This window comes from Pagrus major, chromosome 7, assembly GCF_040436345.1.
Source record: "Pagrus major chromosome 7, Pma_NU_1.0".
In the NCBI taxonomy this organism is placed as follows: domain Eukaryota; kingdom Metazoa; phylum Chordata; class Actinopteri; order Spariformes; family Sparidae; genus Pagrus; species Pagrus major.
The window spans coordinates 11,100,636-11,123,704 of NC_133221.1; the positions used below are offsets into that span (position 1 = coordinate 11,100,636).

At 40.7% G+C, this 23,069-nt stretch overlaps 2 protein-coding genes across 3 annotated transcripts; one reads left to right on the forward strand and one right to left on the reverse strand.

Annotated features, from left to right (window-relative positions):
* Positions 1–4,060: 4,060 nt before the first annotated feature.
* syn2a (synapsin IIa) lies at positions 4,061–18,513 on the reverse strand. The gene is made up of 12 exons (XM_073470189.1): positions 18,187–18,513; positions 15,451–15,799; positions 9,434–9,491; positions 9,234–9,325; positions 8,888–9,044; positions 8,696–8,785; positions 8,065–8,127; positions 7,680–7,822; positions 7,515–7,589; positions 7,237–7,339; positions 6,911–7,057; positions 4,061–6,353 (listed from the first exon to the last, which is right to left on the reverse strand). The coding sequence occupies exons 1-12, from the start codon at positions 18,188–18,190 to the stop codon at positions 6,219–6,221; spliced, it is 1,416 nt and encodes a 471-aa protein (XP_073326290.1). The 5' UTR covers positions 18,191–18,513; the 3' UTR covers positions 4,061–6,218.
* Positions 17,742–22,869, forward strand: vgll4a (vestigial-like family member 4a). Of its 2 annotated transcripts, none has more exons than XM_073470191.1 (6): positions 17,742–17,836; positions 18,428–18,581; positions 19,016–19,178; positions 19,902–20,130; positions 20,231–20,345; positions 20,545–22,869. In XM_073470191.1, exons 2-6 carry the CDS (start codon positions 18,500–18,502, stop codon positions 20,742–20,744), a joined length of 789 nt encoding a protein of 262 aa, XP_073326292.1. In that variant the 5' UTR covers positions 17,742–17,836; positions 18,428–18,499; the 3' UTR covers positions 20,745–22,869. The 2 variants fall into 2 exon arrangements, with proteins under 2 accessions (XP_073326292.1, XP_073326291.1); XM_073470190.1 differs by lacking the exon at positions 17,742–17,836 and adding an exon at positions 17,901–17,917 and having other exon boundaries at positions 20,545–20,845.
* The last annotated feature ends 200 nt before the right edge of the window (positions 22,870–23,069 follow it).

Sequence of the window (23,069 nt, forward strand, 5' to 3'; positions counted from 1 at the left end):
TAAAAGCCCTTAGATCATTTTAATAGTCTCTGCCAAGACAGCCTCTCTCTGTAATGGCCTCCAACTCTATCTGGTAATAAAAAAACCTTGAATTTGATATTCATGAGTGTTACTTTCTAATGGGCCTATAATATAAGGCCTTCATCTTTATCCAGCAGCCTACACTTGTACATGAAAAAAGTGTTTTGCTTAGAAAGTGTGTGTGTTGTTATTGTCATTTCAAAGGTGGATACAAGTGAAGGCTCACTCATGCAGCCAAAGTGGCTTCTTATGTAACCATCAAAACACAGACACTGCATGTGTGCCTCAAAACCACCACCAGATGGCAACAGGAAGTTGAAGAGTGTCTACTGGGTTGTCAACACTACATATTAAACTATTAAATCACCAATGTTAATGGTGTTATTTTGTTTATTTCCATTTTAATGTATTCAGCGAGAATTAGGAAAAAACATGTTGTGTTGTGTTTAAAATAAGAATGAGGCACATTACATGATATTCAATAATGTGCATGTTTATCACACCACTCTGTGACATTCTCCATTATGGGATGGAAGCACCTCTCCTCCACTGTTCTTCAGCAGATGGTCAGTGCAGTGTGCGCCCACAGGGCACGAGTTGTTCGTGTTGAGCAGCAGCTTGGCAGACGGCCGGGAGGAGTCTAGACGGAAGCTCCTCAGCTGGAGCTTCAGGGCCCACGGTGTCACAACTCCGGTGGCTTTTTCCACCACCGGGCCAGGTCAGCATGCTTGTTACGAGAGAGAAAAACACCAGCACCATCTGGAAGCCTTACAAATAACATAGTGAAGAGCATATTTTAATCTGTGGGAGATGTTTGTTTACGCAAACGAGACAAATCTGCTGTTCTAAGACAAACAGCAGCTGTGATAGTCTGAATATGAGACTTCTCAGCAAACTCAGAAGGGCCTCTGCAGCCATGTCATTAATTTTGGGATATTAGTAGGCAGACAGTGTACCAGTGCTGATGTCTGTTGGCAAACTTCTGACTAGTCTATATTGGCATGAATACCAAGAGGATGAGCACAACAGGGGATCGCATCAAGAAATCATGGAAATATTGAAGTCGACAGATTATATTTTTAAATGGCTTTGTGCACTATGGTTAAATAGTTAAAGTTTTAAATAATACACAGTATCAAAGTGTTTTGCTCACCTTAAGCATCACTTGAATGTTTGTGCTTGCACTGCGGAGAACGATGGATGTGCAGCGTTTGTCGCTAGAAGAAGTAGAAGAAGTTTCTCCTAAGTCACCTCAAAACTGAGCGTAACTCTTCTGAGTACGAGCGTGACTTAATGACATCACAACTAATTTGTTAGCCAATTATGGTCCAGTATGCAACTTATACCAGTGTGATGTGGGAAACTAAAGCCTCCAGTGCACATACTGTACACTGAGAATGGACTTTTCAGCAAAGTAGGAGACATATTGTGACCAGCAGCTCAACTTTTTAAATGTGGAAGCAACAATAGATTTACTTGTTTGTGGAAAAACACAAACTAGATGTCTTAATATTTGTCTGGAGGAATAACAGACCTTTGCAGGTCATTTGTATGTGTTGCATATAAAAAAATAGGGTTCAAAAACACCAAAACAAGTTTCAGTACCATGTAATAATAAATGATAATATTGTAATAAATGCATGCATGTTTTCCAAGGTGTGTACCACAACAAATCAGGTAAGTTAGCATAAAAGCAGAGAACGGAGGAAGTGTGAAGTGTTTGTTTTCGACACAGAGTCTCCAAGGTGAAGACGACGAAGAAGAAAGTTCCACTGGGACGGAGCGATGTTGACACCAATTAGCTGTTAAGTAGAAATGAAAAAATATATCGCAATAAAACTGAACAAATAATGTCATAATAGAGTCTCTGAGCACCTCTCCTAATTTTGTGAGATCACATTCAATGTGGTGGAGGTGCAATCTGGAGAATAATAAAGATGAATGATTAATAAACTTTGATTAGTTCTGAATGTGCCCAATAAAGTATACTGGTCTTAATGTCAGGAAGGTAGGTATTAACTGGAAAGTAATATAAAGTGTGTCTATCAAACAGCCCGTATTTGGATGAAAAGTTAATCAAATTTAATTTCCTTCCAGGACATCATGTTCTGCTTAATCTCATCTGTGAACTTTGGCTTCAAAACACAAGAGAAGCTGTTCACATTCACAACTCAACTGTTACAGGCATCTGCAGCTTTTTGGTTTCAAGTGAGGACTACTTCAACTCATAGTCAAGGTTCAGTGAATACTGACTCTGAGTCTTCAATAGACATTATTAGAAACAAAGAATAATCACAACAACCACTATTCAGTACACAGTATTTACTAATTATATAGCCACAGTTTAGAAACTGGTCAGAAGGTGAAAATAAGTTTACTACTGTATTATTGATCATTCTTGGTGTTCATGGATATCAGAAAATAAACAACTAAAAAGACGTCTCTAGTAGAGAAATAAGCCAAAATACTCATAATAGATGGCTACATCTTATTTGAAAGATGCTCATGTCATTTCATTAACAGAACAGCTAATATAGAACATAACAGTCACTAAGCAAAAACACAGCTGAGGACGTGTGGTTACACTACAGGTCGACAATGAAGCTTCTTTATTCAGTTAACAGACTTCTGGAGGACTTCCCCATTGGTCTCAGCGTTGACTGTGTCTTCACTGGCGGTGTAGATGTGTCTTTCAGACCAAAGGTATTGATCGGGGACGAGGATTTGCTGTAAGACAAGGGAATCATGACTGCATGTTCAGAGTGAGTCAGGATATATAGGAAATAGGAAATACACTCACTTTATTAGTTCATTTAATGTAATCCAGTACAACAGCTAACAAAACAACACAGATTATTTTACGATGCATATAATGTAAGTTCTGAATCAGCCATAATATTCTGCCAAAAAAAGTTTTGCCAGGATAATCTTTCTAGTTATTTTTTTATATCAATCTGTGAAATACGGAAGCCTTGAGGGGGCAAGTGAAGAAAATGTTTCTAAGCCTGATCTATATTGTTTTCTCTCCTGTGTTTATGACTTGAGGGAAAAAATGTGTGAAACCGATCACAAAAAAACATCACAAGAGGAAGAAAATTCACTTTGTTTCACACATTAAAAAGTTTTTTCCTCCTGAAATTCCACCAGTCATAAACACAGGAGAGAAAACAATTAACATCTGGATTAGAAAACGGATCAGGCCTTAGAGCCTCCATAGGTGGAAACAGGTGGATAAAAGGTTTCGGCAGTTGAAACATTTTTCCCACCTTTTTCCGAGGATGAAAAAAAAAAAAAACCTTCCAAAAATGATCCAAGCAAAATTAATTTTCCCCCACCTGTTTCACATAAGAAACAAAAAAAACTTTAGAGAGATTATCCTGGCTATTTTCTTTCACCTGTTCTTACGTCATAAAAACAGGAGAGAAAACAATTTTGATCAGACTTAGAAAATATGACTTGTGTCTCAGTACATTTCCGTCAATTTCACCAGAAACTGACCATTACGAGTGCCGTCAAGGTAGATTTATGGTAGAAATGTTGCATTGAATTGCATTAGATTACACAGGTGTACTACATAAAGTGGCCGCCTAGTGTGCGAGTGAAATCTCAACCGAGTTGAACAGACTATTGATTCTTTCATCAGCTGTGGATGTCTCTGTGCTTTTCCTTCGCGGTTGATTTGGGGGTTAGGGTTACTTTAGAGCGGGCCTTTTTCAAAGAAATCCTTGAGGTTCCACTCTGCCGTCTAATTCCGGCACATTATTACATCATTTATTTATAAAGGTGTTCTCACAGATTACTGGTTTGTTAATTAACTGATTTGAAACAAATACAGTGATCCCACACTGTTAACACATAAGACAGACAGGCACAATAAAGGCACAAACAAAGCAGAGGGAATATTATCACAATGCAGGCGTCACTTCATGCATTGGAAGCAAAGCCCACTTCACTGCATATTTGATCAAACCTGTAACTTTGTTACCTTATGAGATTGTATGACCCACAACATAACAAATATGAGGACACAGACCAAACAAATATTGCAAAGGAAGCTTTATTGCCAGTGACAGAGGGGAAATATCCAGAAAGGATTCTTTTTCCACAATATATTGTATTCTGATCTTGATTTAAACAGTCCAACACCGGTTTTAAAAGTACATATATTCAGCAAGTTACCACCTTGGCCCTTACTAGTGACAGTCCTGCAGGTCTGACGATATTAGTTTCACCTCAACACAATGGCCAAAAAACAGCTGGAACTTCTTAAATATTCTCTCACGATCACTGAATCAAGGCCTATCCATGCACTTGTTGTATCTCTGCATGTTCCTCCCTTGGAAATCAATGCCATGGCATATTTCCTATTAAACAGAACAACACATTCATAAAGCCTCAGGCATGGCTTTTACAAAGATACGCTCACAGATACAATGGCACTTTATACAACTCGGAAAAAGAATTACACACAGAGCTTGCTAAACAGATTTTATACTACAGTAACAAACAGATTGTTGGAAAACGGTACAGATTTCTTTTTACAGTTGATTTGGTTGCTTTTTAGCTGTTTCACCATTTAGGGTATTTAATATATATGAAATGGCCTCCACAAAAGCCGCTGGACAACAACCAAGTGATTGTGACATTTGTGTAAAAACGTTTGAAAACAATTCGACGTGTGGATGACTATAGCTTTAGGAATCAATTCGATGGAAGATCTGATTTCAAAATAAACACATTATCGAGTAAAAAGTGTATTGCACTTTCCATCAACTCACAGGAGGAGTGTGTTAAGGGTAGACGTGTTGAATCTTTGAATGGCAGTAATACGGGCACACCAGTCCGCACTAAAACCTCAGAGCACTTGTATTGTTGTCATGGCAACACCACCACGATAGCCGATATCCAGCATGAGGGCAACTGGGGAGACTTTTATATCTGGCATTTCGTGGCAGATCATACATTATGCACCTTATCAGCAGTAATGCCTGCTTCAGCACAACCGAACGCAAAAGGAAAACGGCACTGTGAATGCAGCATCCGTTCACTGGTGTGTGATTTACAGCAGGCTATTTGAAAGCATAAGTACCGTCTTGGAACGCTGTTCTCTGATGAAATTACACACTTGGTGTGACACACTGAAGGATTAACAGTCCCCTCACTGATATTTACATTGTGGGTTACTGGAGTGCAAAGACTGATTCAAAGTAAAGATTTTTTTTCTTTGGTTCAAAATGATACAAATATATTTAGGTTGTGTATGTGCACAACATCCTACATAATAAAATCTTTAATATATCTTTGACTAATCTTAATATGTATTATGTGTCGATCTATAAGTATCCTAAACTCTATATAATCTCTTTTATAGTGATGTTATCAATGAAAAAAATAACTTTATAAAAGGCCACACACTGTTTGTTTCCATTGTACGTGTTTGCAGGAGTGTGCGCTGTCACACTCACTGTGTTAATGCATGTTTGGTAATGAATACATGTATCCTGTAGAACTTATATAATATGCATTTCTTATGACACATTCACAATGCATGAATCACAGGGAACACAGCTCGGGTTAAACAGCGATGTTACGTGAACATCCCACTTGATCAGACATTAATAACTGACTTGCACCTGCCTTTGTATCAATCATGCAAAACAAAAATAAATATCTATTAGTATTAGTAAGAAAATAATCACCACTACAGCCACACACACACTCACGTACTGTATACATATTGAGATATACACAAAACTTCAAACTGCACGATAGTCCACAGTTTGAACAATATCTAAAGGTACACACCAAAGTAGAAAACAGAAGAGGGGTTTAGGGGGAAAATTAAAAGAATCATTGCTGGGTCAAACAGGTAGCACAGAGCAGCACTGAACTTGGTGTAGGCACAATCTGCTTTTTACATCATCAACAACAGCCCCAAAGAAAAAACCACAGCTACTGAAACATAGGTGACCTCTACAAGCACACAAATCAACAGGTCAACGAGTAGACAGTACATTTTGACACTGCATAGAGTTAAAAACACAGTCCAGGCCAGCGCTCAGCTGCACCGAGCTCACGTCACCAAGATCTGACTCCAGCTATCAGCATTCACACACACACACGTCTGCGCTTGTGTCCAGCTAAGGTACGTCATTGTCATCTAGACTCTGAGATTTCATCCCTTTCTCCTGAGTGACTCAGTTGGCCTGGACTGGTTTTGGACCCACTGCAACGCCATTACAGTCGAGGATGTACTGCAGACAACCTTGAGGTGGGCGCCCGGCACCGTTTTTAGTGGGTTCGCCAACAATCTCTCCCTTCTGGCCAGTTCCCTAAAAAGACAAATAAATCACTTACTCATACAGCAACAACTGTGTTTTCTTGCAGTGAGATCTAAAAAATAGCATAGTGTCGATTACTAATAATAGATAGGACATTATAATTATATCAAAGGGGCTCTGTAGAACTTCTGTTATTGTGCTGGAAGCTGGTTGTTGGTTTATGCTTGCAGACTCCACTTTCTAAACTAATATTAGCTACTGTTGTGCTCTGTTAGCGGAGCGGAGAGAGGCACTGAGATGAGGCACTCCAGAATGTGCCCTAAGTCACATCCTTTGTACTGCTGCGGAAAAATCCAACCTGAGTCCTACACAGAGTCCTACACAGTCCAGCAGGATTAAACAAACCATCCACAGGCTCGTATAGGCAACCGAGAGAGACAGCGAAGGTCTCATTGTCACATCACGTTACAATCCTCTCACATATGGCCAATAAAAAGTGATTAATACATGTAAATAGCTACTAATTGTTACACAGAGCCCCTTTAATGGTATTACTAAATTGACTCAAGCCTCCTGTTTCCGATCTCTGTGCCTGTTCGTTACCATACCTGGGATGGCTGAATGGTTGTGGGTCTCTGGGGAGCATTGGCTTCGTTTTCTGCTGCCTGGTTCATTTGTACCAGCACCATCTCAGCAATGAGCTGCCTGTCCTCGGCCTGGTGTTCCCCTACCAGGGGCATGGAAGACCCCACCACCTGCACCACAAGGAGGATAGCAGAGATAGAGGATGTCACCACTGAGTAGTGCCTGATGGAAACCTTGTAGTTATAAAATACATGGAAATATTTGACCTGAAAGCGACATTTCTAAAGCTTAGCATGTTCCAGAAACGTCATTTTTTTAGTGTTCAAGCCTGATTATATTAGACTCCTACCTCTGTGATGTAATCTTTGCCATCTTTCCCATGGATAGCTTTGACTGCACAAATTTCCAGACCCCCGAAAATCTCTGAGCAGGTGTCAACCCAAAGCTTGTACCTGAAGAAGACAATCAACACGTCTCAGCGCAAACGGCAGCAAAATGAAAACACCACAGTCCCGTTGTCACTTCTACAAAACATGTTACAATATATGATGCAGGTGGGTTCACAAAGCTGTAGGTGCTTGCTAGTAATCCACATGACAGAATTAATGACACTTATTTAACACTCACCTGTCAGTCATGGCCACTTGTTCGAGCATAGCTGAGCCAGTATTGGTCTTCCAGTTCCCAGATATAGATGTTCTCCTGGAGTGTGTAAAGCACAAAAAAATATATTTCAGTTTTGTTTCTCATTTACTTATAAAGATAAAGTAACAAAAGCGTATTTATACATACATGTACGCTTTGTAGTCAATGCCAATCTTCTGGATCCTGATGTCGTACTTGGAGTCGATGAGAGGTTCGGTGGTGGTGTACGTCTGGGTGAGAGCCACGACACTGGCTATGTCCTGGAACTTACTGTGATTGTCCACCTTCACCTGTACACAAAAAAAACCCAGACATGTGAGACAGATCTAGGAAATTCCCAGGATTAAAAAAACCTTCAAGGCAACAACATAGATGCAGACAAATACCTGATGATTTTGATAATATTCCAATTGCGTAAATGATGAGCATATACTGTATATTTAACACGTCTAACGTGAAACATAAGCCAGAAATACAGCAAAGCAAAATTATTCAATCTTTAAAATTACTACAAGAAGTGAAACCTCTATACCTTTCCAATACCGGAGTGGGCATGTCCAATCTTCACAACAACAGGGAATGATGGCATGCTGACCTAAAGTAAAAAAGCAGAGTGTTATTGAGAGGGAATTGAGTGCAATCAAACTTTTGGTCAGGGGAGAGCACAGAATATGGAAACTTAACCTGAGTGAAGCTTTTTGGATTCATTAACTGGATATCAAAGTATCCTGGTCTCAACGAGGATACAGATTTGTCTTGTTTTCTGTATAGGCTCCCCTTTTTCACAGCCTTTTAAGGGGATTTTATTATTTATATGGGTGTATGTTGTGCGCAGGTACACTTTAATGTCCTGTCATCTCCTATTATTATTTGTTTGATTGTTTTCAACTGGTGAGCTATTATCTGGGTCATGTGATTACAAGTGTTTCATTCAGGCTATTTTATGACTGGTCTGTTAATGATTTAACCAAAGGCTTTTTAATATTTCCTTTCTTGTCTGATACATTTTCCTATATTTGGATTGCCTGCATTGCCTCTGTTTTTTTTTTGAAGCATTAATTGCCTTTCATCATCATACTTTCATTTATCATCTGCCAATGTTTTTGATCAATTCTGAAGTTATCTTTGGATGCAGCTGAAAGTGGGACATGAACGGTTCTCACCATCTCCTTGTAGTTTGGGTAAAAGGTCTGCTCGATAAGAGGGAACTTCTCAGCACCCAGCTTCCTGTGGGTGTTGATAAGTTGGGCAAACTGGAAACAAAAAAAGGTAAGAAAAAATAAATAGATCAAATTCAATGCAGACAGAGAATAGCTCGTTATTATTGTCCCTCTCCCTGGCTGCTGAGTGCCTACCGCCCATGGCTTGTCACACAGGTTGTAGATGGAAGAAAGGGAGTTGATGCTTGGGACGCCTCCATACTGCAGCCCAATGATCAGGTTGCGAAAATCTTCATTCTGGGTCATACTGAAGGCGTGCTGACGAATCAGGACAAAGTCTGGCTTGAATGACCTAGAAGATAAAATTATGGCCGAGATGTCAAACTGTGGTTTGTGCTGACAGCGATGTGGATGAATCAGGCAGTCGGCGCTGGAGGTAGATACCCAGAGTCCCTATTGATTAACACAGTTTGGAGGATAAATCTTCCTTTCTTTTCTAGCTTCTTGTGTGTGCCTGTGTGTGTGTAGGTGTGTGTCTCACCTCATAACCTTGGTACCATTTCTGAGGACTTGCATGTTAACGTTGCAGGTCCCGTTGGCGTGAGCCACAACGTTGATCTCGCTGAATTCAGCCTGAGGGGTAGATGATTAGAGAAGCATATGAGGACAGAGTACTAAAACTTTTCTATGCTGTTTTGCATAATCACTTAAAATGGGGATCACTGGCTCGGTGAAACGTACCTGCTCCACTTTGATGTCGTAATCCCCAAGTACTTTCTTTCCCCGGAACAATTTTGCCCTGGTTCAAACAGAAACATTGAGAATGTATTAACTTTTAATGTGAAAAAAGAGAGATTTCCAGTTAATTAACATCAATTAACAGCAATGTTGAATACATACAATTTGGTTGAGTGTATGAATAGCGCAGAGTAGACAAATGCTGCCTCTTAGGCCTTTCCAAATGCTGACACACTGTCTTTCTAACCCTTTAAGCTGGCAAAGAGGATAGTGATAAAACATTACAACACAGGATAAGTTCACCCAAAAATTTCTGGAGCTTCACAGTAAAATAGTGTCTCAGCATTCTCCCAAACAACTGAAGTAGATGGCGGCTGGTTTTAAAACGTATTAAAAAAACTAAAGAAAAAAGCATAAAATGGCTCCATACGGCTCATACGGTGTACTCCAAGTCTCCCTAAGCAAAGAGACCCCAAAATGATGAGAAAAGACGTTTTTAACACCGTTTTTAAAGTCCCCGTCTACTTCAGCTGAGAGTGCTGCTACGTTGTTTTGCTGTGAGGCTCCAGAAAAGTTTTGTGGACTACCCGACTTCCCATCATCATAACACTCAGTAGATAAGGTCTGACTCATAATTTATGGGTGAACTTATCCTTTAAGGGCAAGTCTTCGACAGCTTACTCGACACACAAAGAAAGCATTCCCTACTGCCTTCACTTCACAGTACCACACACTGGGGTCTGATGCAATGAGGTAACATTCACCCACACTGAATAAACAATTTCAGAAAATGGCTGCACCTTTCCTGAGTTGAGTGACTGAGTGATTCAGCAGTTTTTTTTATACTGAATAAAAAATGACACCTGTGGGTCCGTAAGCTTTTCTTCCCTCGGATCACTGTTGCAGGGGAAATCTTTCTCGTGGGATTTAAGATTAAGATGGATTAGTGTCGATATACTGACACCACTGAAGACTGAAGAATCCACACAGTGACTGTCAGTGTCAGCAATGCGTTCGATTTCCTCCCTAAACTGGTGTGCAGGGGCTAAACCTGACAACATGAGCTTTGACAGCTACTGGTGTGATCTCCAGAAAATCGATACTAATGGGGGCCTGGTTTCTATTTCCACAGCTTTCGAGTTCAGACTTTAAAAAACAGACATCTACTGCAGTGTATCAGTGGTACACTGGTGTGGTGCAAAACACTATAAAATCACCTTTATCCACGAGGGATTTGTAGGATGTCTGGCTGTGTTGATATATTTTGACGACATGTTTTGGAGTTCCTCTTCCTCTTAGTTTTCTATCACCCTGCTGTCATGTACCCTGCCCTCGCTGCATATTTATTGAGGAGGTAAGGCTGAATAATTCATCCCCCAATCTAATTAGAGCACGGGGATGTATTTGGCTGTGGCGGAAAACAAGTATTAAAATATGAATCACCGCTCCTATATCTGGGAAAATGAAAAGCTACTCTGCGCTGTGATGAATGCTCTTTACCAATACATGCTGAAGACTGAGACAGTGTTTCCAAAACATGGCAGCGAGGTATGAAAATGGCTGAGCATACTGAGCATAGAGGCCTAAGAGGACACCATCCTATATGTTTAACATGATCTTTCAGCAGAGTTACCCTCACAGAAGCCAGCTCCTCTAGCTAAAATCTAGGCCCTTTCTGTGCTGTCCTTCAGTTAGCTTTCATCCAGAAACAAAGGCCATTATTGTTATAGCGTGGGCCTGAATTAGCAATACTTCTGTTGTTGCCCTTGACTAAAGCACTGGCCTAAAACTGGAGTTAGTCACTGGGCGCTGTGCCTTCAGCTGCTCACTGAGAGAGAAAAAGGAGCCCAATAATAGATGTTTACTCGGATCATTCATGTGTAAGAATCAATAAGGGTATTCTTGACTTGAATTGAAGATGAGAAACTAGATAAGACAACAAAAAAATGTTTCTCTTTCTATAATTTCAGAAGTACAACTATACATCAGTGACTAGATTAAAAGTTGCAGGCTGCAATGTTTAAGTATCGCCAAATTACATATTGCTGTGAGAACATTTCCATTCGGATGATTCACCCCAGAGCATTTAAGCGGGAGTCCTTGCTGAATTTTAATGTCTCATCACTTCGCTTGCTTAACATTCACCCTCACATGTGGGTAATGTTTGAATGAGGTTAAGCTCACAGTTCAAAATATTCCTGTCCCGCTTCCAGTTAAAACAGTCCCCTATGTATCTTATCAATTTGGAACATTAAGCGACTAAGTAAAAGGACCCCACGCCTCTCTACTTTAAATCTACTTCATAGAGAGAGTAAGGAAGCAGTACGTGTCGGCCATTAGTCTGATAAATAAGGCATCTGGTCCTCCTGTCCAGCCCAGTCTTGGCGTGATACCGGGCCTGTCATAAGAGCAATTTATGGCACAGTGTTCCTGGCACAAAGGAATCTCTCTGGACAACTTGCAGCTTCATCTAACAAGTGAAGACACTGGCTGCATGACAGAAGGCTTCTGTTGCTAAATGTGCTTTGACCCTGGCAATCACAGATTTTATCAGCAGCACACGATTCATCCTACACAGCTAATCATTCTGCTTAACACAACCTGTTGCACAACAAAGTCTTTATTCAGATAAGTGTCCCTGCTAATGTCTCTTTTCTCCTTATGGCTGATCCTATAATTGAAGGACATTTTACATTTGGATGCCTCCTTGAACGTTTACATTTATACCCTGTTTGCAGAGCTCTCAATAACTCAGGATGTTACACACAAAGTCTGTGCTGGTGTTGTCAAAAACATAACAATTTGAAATGGTTTCACTACTCAGTTTTCAAAGTATCGATACACCAGTACTAGCTCCGTTTTTTCGCTTCCCTCTCTGACAGCATTTTCACACATGCACCGCTGTAAAGTCCACATGGCCCCAGCTCCTCCAATTAACTCAGATGCTGTTGTTCTTAACACAGTATACAAGCCCTCTCACTTATCTTATCTTATAAAAATCAGAAATCTAAAGCCATCTGTCTTGTGTCAATATTTCCCGTGGCATCAAAATTATCATTACTTTTCAAGGTATTGTATTGAAGTTAGAAATTTCAGTATTATGACACCATAACATAATGATACGATACATTTAAGGCACCTCAGACACTAAAATAATCCTCCTTTTTGCTGGATAGGTGTCTTTTTGTAAACACTTTGAATGAGAAGAAACAAATGTGTATGCAGGATAACACACAATTTAATCTATTTACATACAATCTCTAACAACACGGGTGGTGTCATACTTAGAAAATACAGTATTTTTACACAGTGACCTTGTCATGTGTCATATATATATATAGTACACCGTATAACATCTGGGATTTGAATCATTTTGATCTGATGAATAGATGTTGACGGTGGCACCTTCTGCCAGATGCAATTAGTCTGGAGGACTCTTCCCTGATTTTATTCAGCGTGTCTCGGGGCCACCAGGACTCATCGCATATTAACAGCGGGTGGAAAAAATGAAAAACAGCCCGTCACACAATGAGATACGGCGCGTAAACATGCCCTCCGACTGAAGGAGAGCCAACATTACAGAGAATATTAGGCAAAACCTGCATAAAATAAAGAGACATTTCATCTTCTTGCCGACAGTTATAGAGTTTTAGTCCCACTACTGTGAGAGCTGAATACAAAACAAGCAGTAAATCGAACACATCAGGACTTTTCTGAAACGGCTGATGGCTGCACCTTCTGCCAGATAGTCCCCTTCAAAACTTCTCAGTGTGATATTTAATTCCTTATATTACAGTTAATTGTCCAAACAGTAGCACTACATAAACAACTTCAAGCTATAGAACACTGAATGTTGAATGAAGCAGACCTACACTACTGTGAGTAGACCAAGACTGATTTGTACTGCTGTAGTGACTTACAACTACTGGGTGAAAGGTCCGCCAAACCTAGTGAGCGAAACATGTACAACTCCATGTACAACTCCCCACTCAAGTGTTATCGAGCAGCCATGAAAAATAGATGCAGCACTCAGACAGAGGAAGCCTTTTGAATGAAGTATTTTATCCGATCTCCCTGGTGGGTGTGTACTAGATAGACAAGAGCAGTGCTAGTCTGCAGAGCTCATGACGGGAGTTAAATAACATGATATTGACTACCTGGCATAAGAAAACATGAATAATGTCAAAGCAGGAAATGACTTTTTTTAATCAGATCTCGCTGAGTGTGAAACATTACCTCACTCTCAGGCCAACCTACTCAATTTTCTCAATTAGGATGACCTTTGATGAACGGGGTGTTTTTAGTTTAATATCTTATATTGTGTTCTCTGCTTCTGCCAGTGTTATTGGCACGTCAGACTGTAATCCTTTTTCCACAACAAGCAGTTTTTCCTTTCCACTAATAACAAATGTGGAACAAGTGACTGCATACGGCTGGCATCCGTCCCGCAGACGATGGTCTTGATCTTATTAACATTGATCAAGGTTTCTATTAGATAAATGGCCGGCTTTGCGCACGTAAACAGGATGAGAGTTCACCTAAATTAGGAAAACTTATATCCTAATATTTGTGTGATTTGGTGTGTTTTGTATCTTGATCGGTGTAAAATGAAATCCTGGAGGCCACCGTGGCCATCTTTTTATGGTCTCTACATGATACAGACAACATATTAACCTTGATGTGACGCACATGTATACAATATGACATCCCGCAATGACGGATCCCAAATATTAAGTCTTTTTGCCATCTGCACGTTGCACAAATATGTCTGAGGATAGTCTGTTTCCTTTAAAGTACAGTGGGTGGTTTTAGGAAATGAATCAGCTCATTTTTCTTAGTTATAATCAGATTTTACTACCACATTGTGTGTTGTCCAATGCATAAAAAAGTGATTTAATCCTGATGTGATTCGATTTTCCACTTTCTATCCCTACATGGCAGCTGATAGTGTCCATAAATACTATACAATAGGAGGAAATAGAAATCATACAGATGGATTGTGCAAATTTGCGGGGCATCAGTTGCACTACCCAGCTGAACAGCTCGAGCAAACACACACTGCTGTGGAAAATATGTCAGCTGTGTAAACAAGTGTTGATCATGTGGTGATGAGAATGATCATATTCTTCACTTTTTGACAGGATATCAGCCTCTCAGTAAAATAAGCTTCCCCTAAATCCATGTGCACGCTCGTTTAGAGCGCTTTAATTCCTCACCACAGCAGACAAAGACTCAAGTTACTCGAGATCCCTGAGGACACTGGCTGCCTTAAAGTAAACCCGCTCTTCATGTGAATGACATGATGGTCCTTTTTCCCAGCAGGCATGCAGATGATGTTTTCTACTTTGTGTATTTACATACCTATCTAAGGCAGGTCGCTTGTATGATCAACTAATGGACCCCTATGCACCATGTGCTGCAGCAGCTAGCTACATTAATTATTCCCCATGTTAGCGCAGGGCATGTCACGTGATCTGCCGTCTGTGAGCAAAGGGAAACCCCATTGATGGAGGGAAAGCACTGCAGTATTCACATTGATTCATATGTCCCAATCCTGCACAACCTGTGGAGCATCCATCTTTAAGAAATGGTAAAATACACCACCAATTATTTCAGTTATTTCACTGGGTTTTTTTTTTTTACAGCCAGCCTGCCTTCTGTTGCTCCAGAGTGTATAACAAAATGAAATTGTACAGAGAGACATTTCTCACAACACAGACAATATAGAGGACATTAGTAGCCTCCATCTTGGTGTAATGTCATTACTGCTGGGTGGCATTGGATGGTCTGTCTTTATGTATCATCGAAACACTGGCATACTGTAGCATCAAACCACAGCAGCACTGCCTCTTCTAGTCTGCAGGGTGCTTCATGTTGTTTCAGTGTTTTTTAACCCTTAACTACCTACTACATTCAAATGAATCCTGAGGAGTACATCAGCATTAAGGATGAGCAAACACACAACAGTCCATACATGGTTTGACATTACTACTACTGAGTAGAGCAACATATTATCTTACCACTCCTGCTGTGGCTCATCGATGACCAGAAGAATCTTGAACTTCTTAGGTGTCGTGACTTGGGTCTGCTCCACTAGCCCTGCCGAGGCAGCTGTCTGCTTCACAACGTTGGTGATGGAGCTGAAGAAGCCTGCTCCGGTGGACTGAGCTGGCTGAGGTTTCTTCTCTGGAGCAGGCGAGGTGGCTGGAGGTGTAGGCCCGGTTGTAGGAGACTTGGCAGGGGTGGGAGAGGCAGGTGGAGGAGGCTGAGGTTGGTCAGGCCTCTGGAGGTCTGTCATGTAGCCGTTGGGCAGGTTGGAGATGAACGTGCTGTCCGAGAGACGCCGACGCAGATAATTCATGGCTGCGGCTGAGAGAGCGGAAGAGTCAATAAGCACTGGGTGTGGAGAATGATTCTGCCGCGGATGCCCTGTTCTCAGTGTACAGCTGGTAATGGCTGAGCTCTCAATGCAAACTCCCAGTGACTGTATTCCCTCCCAGTTCAGTGGAGCATCCTCAGAGCTCCCCCTCACTGGCAGTGACGCTGCACTCTCCCTCAGCCAATCCCCTCACACCGTGCTTTCCTCAACCATTGCAAACGATGCTCAGACCCTGCCTCTCCTTCCTCCTCTCCTCACTCCACTCTCACTCACTGGCGTGCCTGCTTTCCCTACCCCTCCCCCATTTTCTCCTGCCTCACAGGCGTCATGCTTTCTTGAACCACGGCATTTATAATAGAGGGGTTTCCAGTGTAAGTGCAAAGAGGGTATACCGAGCCCCCTACATCACAATCGCCTTGCCGCTGCTCCCGCTGTTCCTCGTGTTACACCCCCGCACTGTGTACATGCACAGCATCTCTGTGTGTGTACAATGCAGCCATGAAATCTAAAATGGCTGTTAGGACGGGTGGGCAGTGTTGAATGAGAGGACAAGCGTCAGCAGCAGTCCCTTCAGACACAGATGCATGCAGTAAATCCTCTCCCTTAATTGATGTATTAATCCCTACATAGATACTTATTTTACTTAATGCAATTCCCTGCAAGACATCACTGCTTTATCAGACTTAACTGGACAGCACATATCCACAATTACATTTTCATAAACACATTCACTTCTGCACACAAACTATTGAAATGTTTATGATAGCACCGAAACACAGCGTACAATATATTCCTTCACTAAAACACCTGCTAATTAATATAATTATGCCGAAAAGCAGCTACAAAGAAAACTTAATTACTAATTTATGAAGAAAAAAACAGTGTATGACAAAGAACAGCCACTGGTACTCTTGTAATACATTAATAGGCTGATCTAACATATTTTCATTGGTCTACAAGGAACATAGGAGGAACAGAGACTGTGTGATGACACCACTGCAGACCACCATGTCTCCAATGCAGGCAACTAAGAGTATTTTGAAAATGGCTCAGGAAACAGATCAATAATAATCAATACCTTGTGGTGCTCAGAGGTCACCACGAATCTAGTCACAGTTTGAATCTGTCACCCTGTCTGAATACTCTTCATAATCTGCTACATGTACTAAGCCTGCCCTGTTAAAGGGCAAGGAGTGTCCCCCTGATTGAATCAAGGATCTCATGATAAGCCCTCTCAACTAAATATCCATTAAAACTGGACATGGACACAATCTTACTCGTCTACTGACTTGAAAGAAGCTGCACTGTGCAGTAGATCTCATCCATGCATGCTAGGGTGACATCAGCTGGCAGCAGTGGAGTAGTGAACATCTAGAGTCCAGATTCAAGACCAGCCTCCACAAAGGTTTATATCGCTAAAAAAAACATTTTTTGTCCGGCCGATATGTAGTCCGTGTCAAACTTTTGAATAAAATATATTCTGTATTATATTTTACTTTCTGTGTTAGCTCCTGCAGTGTTGCGTCGCTAAATTAAGTGTTTTGTAAACGTAATTCGTTATGTTGTTTGTAGGCCTATTTCTAATTACTCACACGTCATTAAAAAATGGCTAAAAAACATTTTTTGTCCGGCCGATGTGTAGTCCGTGTCAAACTTTTAAATAAAATATATTTTGTATTATATTTTACTTTCTGTGTTACCTGCTGCAGCGTTGCGTCGCTAAATTAAGTGTTTTGTAAACGTAATTCGTTATGTTGTTTATAGGCACAACTCCTCATCGCACCGTGGTTCACAGCAACTGACTGTTTATATTGAATAAATGTGTCTTTTAGCTGAATGTCATAACGCCTTTTTGTGTCGAGCAGATCCCCAAACACGGTGATTTCACCCCCAGTTCGCCTCGTCTCCGCTAGGGCCGCTCACCACTCTTTTGTGTTGGTGCAGTAGGGAAAGTGCGTAAATGCAGTGAAGGCACGCTGGGCTAGCCATGGTCGTGTTATGGCTGTGAAGCTAATTTTGTCGATGAAGTGAGTAACATCAATTGTTATCACGCTACTTAACTAGGAGTTTTGTTGTTGGACATTAACCCAACTGAATATAACCGAACCGTACGTTGTCTCTCACTAGGCGTAATTCAAGGTTTATTCGGTGTGGCGAGTTGAATCGGGCAACCTTAAAACTAGCTTAACTACAAAGTTGGGGCATAACAGCTAGCAGTTAATGCTAACTTTGGTTTGTGTCATAGACAAAGTAGCTAAAGTTAGCGAGCGAGTATGCTAACGTTAGCTCGTGTAACTAAGATAAGTTAACTAAGCTCAGCTATCTACTGTAACAATATTTGTAAAACTGTTAATTGTAACAATAATAATTGACTTACCCATCTCGGCAAGCGTAGCTTTCTCATCTTAGCCGTAAAAGCTAGCCGAGTAAAGCTAGCAGTTAGCGGAGCCTACGTGTTTTAGGTAGCTGTACTGCTAGCCTTGGTATCGTCACCGTCAGCTAACCGCTAAAAGCTCAATAAAGCACTTGCCATTTGCACTAAATTGCTTCAAATGTAAGCAACGTTCACATTCCCGTTCACCTTTTGATTTGTCCATTTCCTTTTAAACCTTCTACAGGATAAAAGATTGTGTTGGCTTCGCTGGTATATCTTGCTAACATCGATGTTAGCAACTAGCCTGTTCGTGTAAATGCTATTCACTAGAATGGACCTGTTGAACTCTCAGTTCCTGGACAAGATGAACAATAACATCGGGAGACTGCACTACGACGGTAAGTGTCAAAGTGTTTTGCTTGCTGTAACGTGTCTTTATCGTGTGTATCTAACTTTAATGCGTCTCTTACTAGCAACATTAATTTGTTTTGGTTTGCGTTGACGTTACATGTGAAATACCGGAAATACGACACATTTGGTGTCCTGTCCTTAAAACACAGTTTAAAACTCTCATTTTTAGCATGTTAGAAAATACACACGGGTCTTAGAAGTATCCACAAGGACATGTTTAAATGGTCTAAAGCAAATACCAGCAATCACCACAAATTCTGCCTTTTTTGATTGAGTTTGGTGACTTTTTCCTGATCATCTTTAGTGTGCCGATTGAGAAAGATGTACACAGCTATACTGTTTTCTACGCTGTGAGGTACTGATTGCTATATTTAGGCTAAATTTGATAAGCTTGATTGTACTGTTGATTCCTTTCCCACAGATGAGTCCAGGACACCCTCCCTGCCCATTGCTATGGCCAACATAACTGGGCCTCCTCCACACTGCCCGAGCAAGCGGAAGTATGGCGAAGAACAAATGGACGACCGAATCAACTGTGATAACGACCACATGACCAAAATGAGCAGATTGTTTGCCACTGAGCTGTGAGTGTCTTTTACAATCTAAAGCGTACGTTATTTGGCATCGTCAACACATCAGTTCCTTTAATTTCATTCATTAAGTTATGTGCAGAGTATCTCGTAAGTAAGTTACATTATTTAAATAGTACCTTTCAAGAGCAGAGATGCCACAAAGAGAGACCTTTAGTGTTAGTTGATCAGTTTTCACAGATATAGGAAACACCAGCAAGCACTGATCGGACCTTTAAGACCTACGAGTGACATAGCCTGACCACGCAGAGCTTTGTAAGTGATCACAGATTCTGTATTTGATGGGGAGCCAGTGGAGAGCGATCAGTATCTTGTCTTCTATATGTTTTCATTTTTGCCACTAGCCAGCCACTAGCCAAATACTCATAAAATGTACATATGGCTGGTAGAATTGCATAGAGAAACTACACCAGAAACATATTTTGATTTAGATATAACTGGGGGAAAAAGGAGAAATCCTCAACAAATGTATATATTGAGCAAGAGTCAAAACATTCAGCTTCATACACACTTTACAGCATTAACTGTGGTGGAGTGCAAAAACCACCTCCGGGCTGTAAAGTGCTCAAAGGGGACACGTTAGACTAACCAGCACAACCAAGTCTGCAAATGGGAAATCATGCATATAATCGTTTTAAGTAATTCCAACAGATGACTATTAAGAAGAAAGGACTGCACACTAAAAGGCGGTGGTTTAATTTAACTCTCTTCATCAAGGGCCCGTCCCTCTGCTGGAGACAACCGTAACGAGCACTGGAGCCACAGCCGAACTCCCGCGGAGCAAATTTCTTCTTCTTCCCCGAACGGCCTCCACGGGAACCACCTGTACGCTTCCATTTCTGGCTATGCTGTAGACCAGCCTCTGGCTCTGACCAAAAGTAGCCACGACATCGGCGTAAGTGGCAGGGAGAGGTCTGTCGTGAGCGGGACTGCAGAGCGGCAGCAGGTACGTGAACCAATTAAACTCCTCTGCAAGGAGCGTATGAAGTCCTATGTAGTACTGTGTCCGTGTAAGCTGATTGTGTTTTACTTTTCTCTCTCTATAGAATCGTCCCTCTGTTATTATCTGTGCCCCTGCAAGCAGCCGCAATTGTAACCTCTCACACTGCCACATGAACGGCTGCTCACCCAGCCCACCTGCTGATCAGAGGAAGACCAATGGTAAGTCTTTAAATGTCATTAGACAGTAGACTAGTTTTTAAAAGCAGTTACAGACAGACCAGAGTTTGGCAGAATATTCCTCAAACTAAATTATTAGTGTCGACTTGTTGGAGCAATGACAGATGTGTCTTTTTATACATTGCATGTGGTAATAACCAGGTTTTTTCCTTCTCCTTCCTCCACACATAATGTCTTTTAGCTAACACAGTCAGCGATCCTGTGATTGAGGAGCACTTCCGTCGCAGCCTTGGAGAAAACTACAAAGAAGCAGAGCCCGTGTCCAACTCGGTGTCCATCACCGGTTCAGTGGACGACCACTTTGCTAAGGCGCTGGGAGATGCCTGGCTCCAGATCAAGGCCAAGGGTGGCGGTCATCAATCCCCAGAAGCAGATCCATGAAGTAGAAGGGAGTAAAACGATGATCGCTTCCTTCGTGTTTGCATGTGAGAGAGGAGATTGGCCGCTGTCATTTCTCCCCAAGCATCAACTTCCCCTTTAGCAAAGAACAATGTCAGACACACGGTGCTCTCGTACGCTGTTCCCTTGTGAACATCGAGGTCAAATTTGTACTTCTTAAATTGGCAAAGTCTCTCTATCGACATGGAGAAAAGAAATGGTTGGGTTGAAAGTGTTTAGCTGCACAATCATAGGTTTTATTTTGCGTTTATAATGAGATTCACAAAGCGATCAGTTGTTCGGAGCGCACGTTCTGTTTTACCTGCCTTGACAGCCAAAGAAATTCTTCTGCCTTTCCCCATCAACATATATAAGCCATAGATCTGGTCTTTTACTGTCTTCACTCTAAAAATCACACTGCTTTTTCAATCTATATTACTTGAAAAGGACAGCCAGGTCTCACCGCGCTATTGCGTTTCTGACCGTTTAGGTAGCAGGTTACCAGTTTCATGTGGAACTACGATGCGCCTCGTGTTTTGAAATTGCGATAATGCATTTAAAGATCCGGTTGCCCCCCTTTGCTTTCTGCGGACACTTAGTCTGACTTCTTTATGATCCTGAACTGGACTTAATCCACTGTTAACTAAAAATAATTTTAGTTTCCTGTCTATATGCTCACTGTGGCTGATTACTTAGTAAACTAATATCAATCATAGTAGCTGTGTCTAGCTAGAAAGCATGTTTCAAATAGCTGGTTTCTATTACAAACCTTTATTCTATACTATATATTTACTCAGAATTTATTTTTTATCTGTAACAATTTAGAAAATACTCACTGCTGGTACAGTTGTACTCAATATATTTTTTGTATCTGGTTTTCATTACTATATGTAGGTGTATATTGTAGCATCCATCTACAAATCACAGCCTCTGGCAAGGTTGTCTGAATGCAGTTTAAAGGGCTACGTTGCTTTGTTATTCTTTGGAGCTAGCTTTATACATGACTGAATACAGCTAAAATCGGACCTTCTGTAGCACAGTCTATTAGCAGTGGTTTTTATTTATTCTGAACATGTCGATGGTTTCATGTTGACTCTCTTTTCGGCTCAAACATAGCGACAACAGACTTCTAATGAGAACAGAGGATGTTTCCTTTAACGACAAGCAGTTGATTTCCCTTAATGCACACAAACAATATGGATGTGCCATTCCACCATGATCGCCTGACGCTTATCATTCACTTTTATTGTGTCTAGAAAGCACAACTGAAGTGAAAAGTATGTTTATCTTTTTTTTTTAATTCGAGGTGATGTCATGGTGTGAGCTGCAAAAAAAAAATCTTCCTTCTTTATTGAGTAAAGGTGGTTTTGTTTTAGTTGACTTTTGCTTCAAATTAATTTCTCACCCTTCTTAAATTCTCTACTTTATCGTAACCTATTTGTCAACACTGATTAAAAATGTGTTCTTGCAAAATTCAGATTGTTTTTTTTTGGGATGTCCATTAACTGTCTGTGAAAAACATACACGTTTGTATTAATATTATACCGTTCTTGAATTGTTACACTATCCTGTCTTTATATTTTATTTTACTCATTCAAGACTATCATTGCGCCGCGCGGAATGATCATAGATATTTTGTTTCTGTTTCAGAGTTAGTGTACTCGTATGTAGCATGGATGCTCATTATCTTCTAACCATGCGTTGTTTTAAAAAAAAAATATTTCTAAAAGTTGATTATTTTCCCACAATTGTAATAAGTGCAGGAACACAAACGGTCTTCTGTTCAAAGACTTTCTCGGTGCAGCGTCAGAAAGACTCCTGTGCTTAAAAGTTTAACGAGTTTATTTAGCTTTCTGTGTTCTGTAGTGGATTTAGGGATTTTTAGGGATCTGCTTGTTTGACACAAGTTGATAATCAGTAATATGTTTGGGGTATTAGTCCATTGTTATTTAATTGCTACATTTAGACTACCTGTATCTGAAAGACTGTTTGCAGAATGGACCTGCTCCACATGTCATCCGTGTAGAAAACAAAAAACAAACACTTGTTCACTTTTGTCCTTATTTCTCTGGAAGAAAACGCCACTGTTTTGTACTTAATTTCTTCCAAATAAACATACAAATGCCTACCTTTTGGATATTTCTTGTCATCCTTTCTGCTAAATAAAAAAAAATGCAAACAAGTTACTGCACATTGTTTTATTTGCGAGGTTTGCCTGATTTAAGGCAACACGTCTCTGTCCAGTTAAAGAAAAGCTTGTGACCTACATTTAGTTGAAGCGTAGCTACAAAGGCAGGCCGGATGATAGTGAAACCTTTTGTGTTGCAG

Excerpts from the sequence above, each read along its gene's own strand:
- syn2a (XM_073470189.1), bottom strand. Across the intron at positions 9,045-9,233 it reads AATGGTACCAAGGTTATGAG|GTCATTCAAGCCAGACTTTG; the intron begins GTGAGACACACA and ends TTTATCTTCTAG. Across the intron at positions 7,058-7,236 it reads GCAAAGATTACATCACAGAG|GTGGTGGGGTCTTCCATGCC; the intron begins GTAGGAGTCTAA and ends CTTGTGGTGCAG.
- vgll4a (XM_073470191.1), top strand. The coding sequence starts at position 18,500 with ATGCTATTCACTAGAATGGACCTGTTGAACTCTCAGTTCCTGGACAAG. Across the intron at positions 18,582-19,015 it reads CGGGAGACTGCACTACGACG|ATGAGTCCAGGACACCCTCC; the intron begins GTAAGTGTCAAA and ends CCTTTCCCACAG. Across the intron at positions 20,346-20,544 it reads TGATCAGAGGAAGACCAATG|CTAACACAGTCAGCGATCCT; the intron begins GTAAGTCTTTAA and ends AATGTCTTTTAG.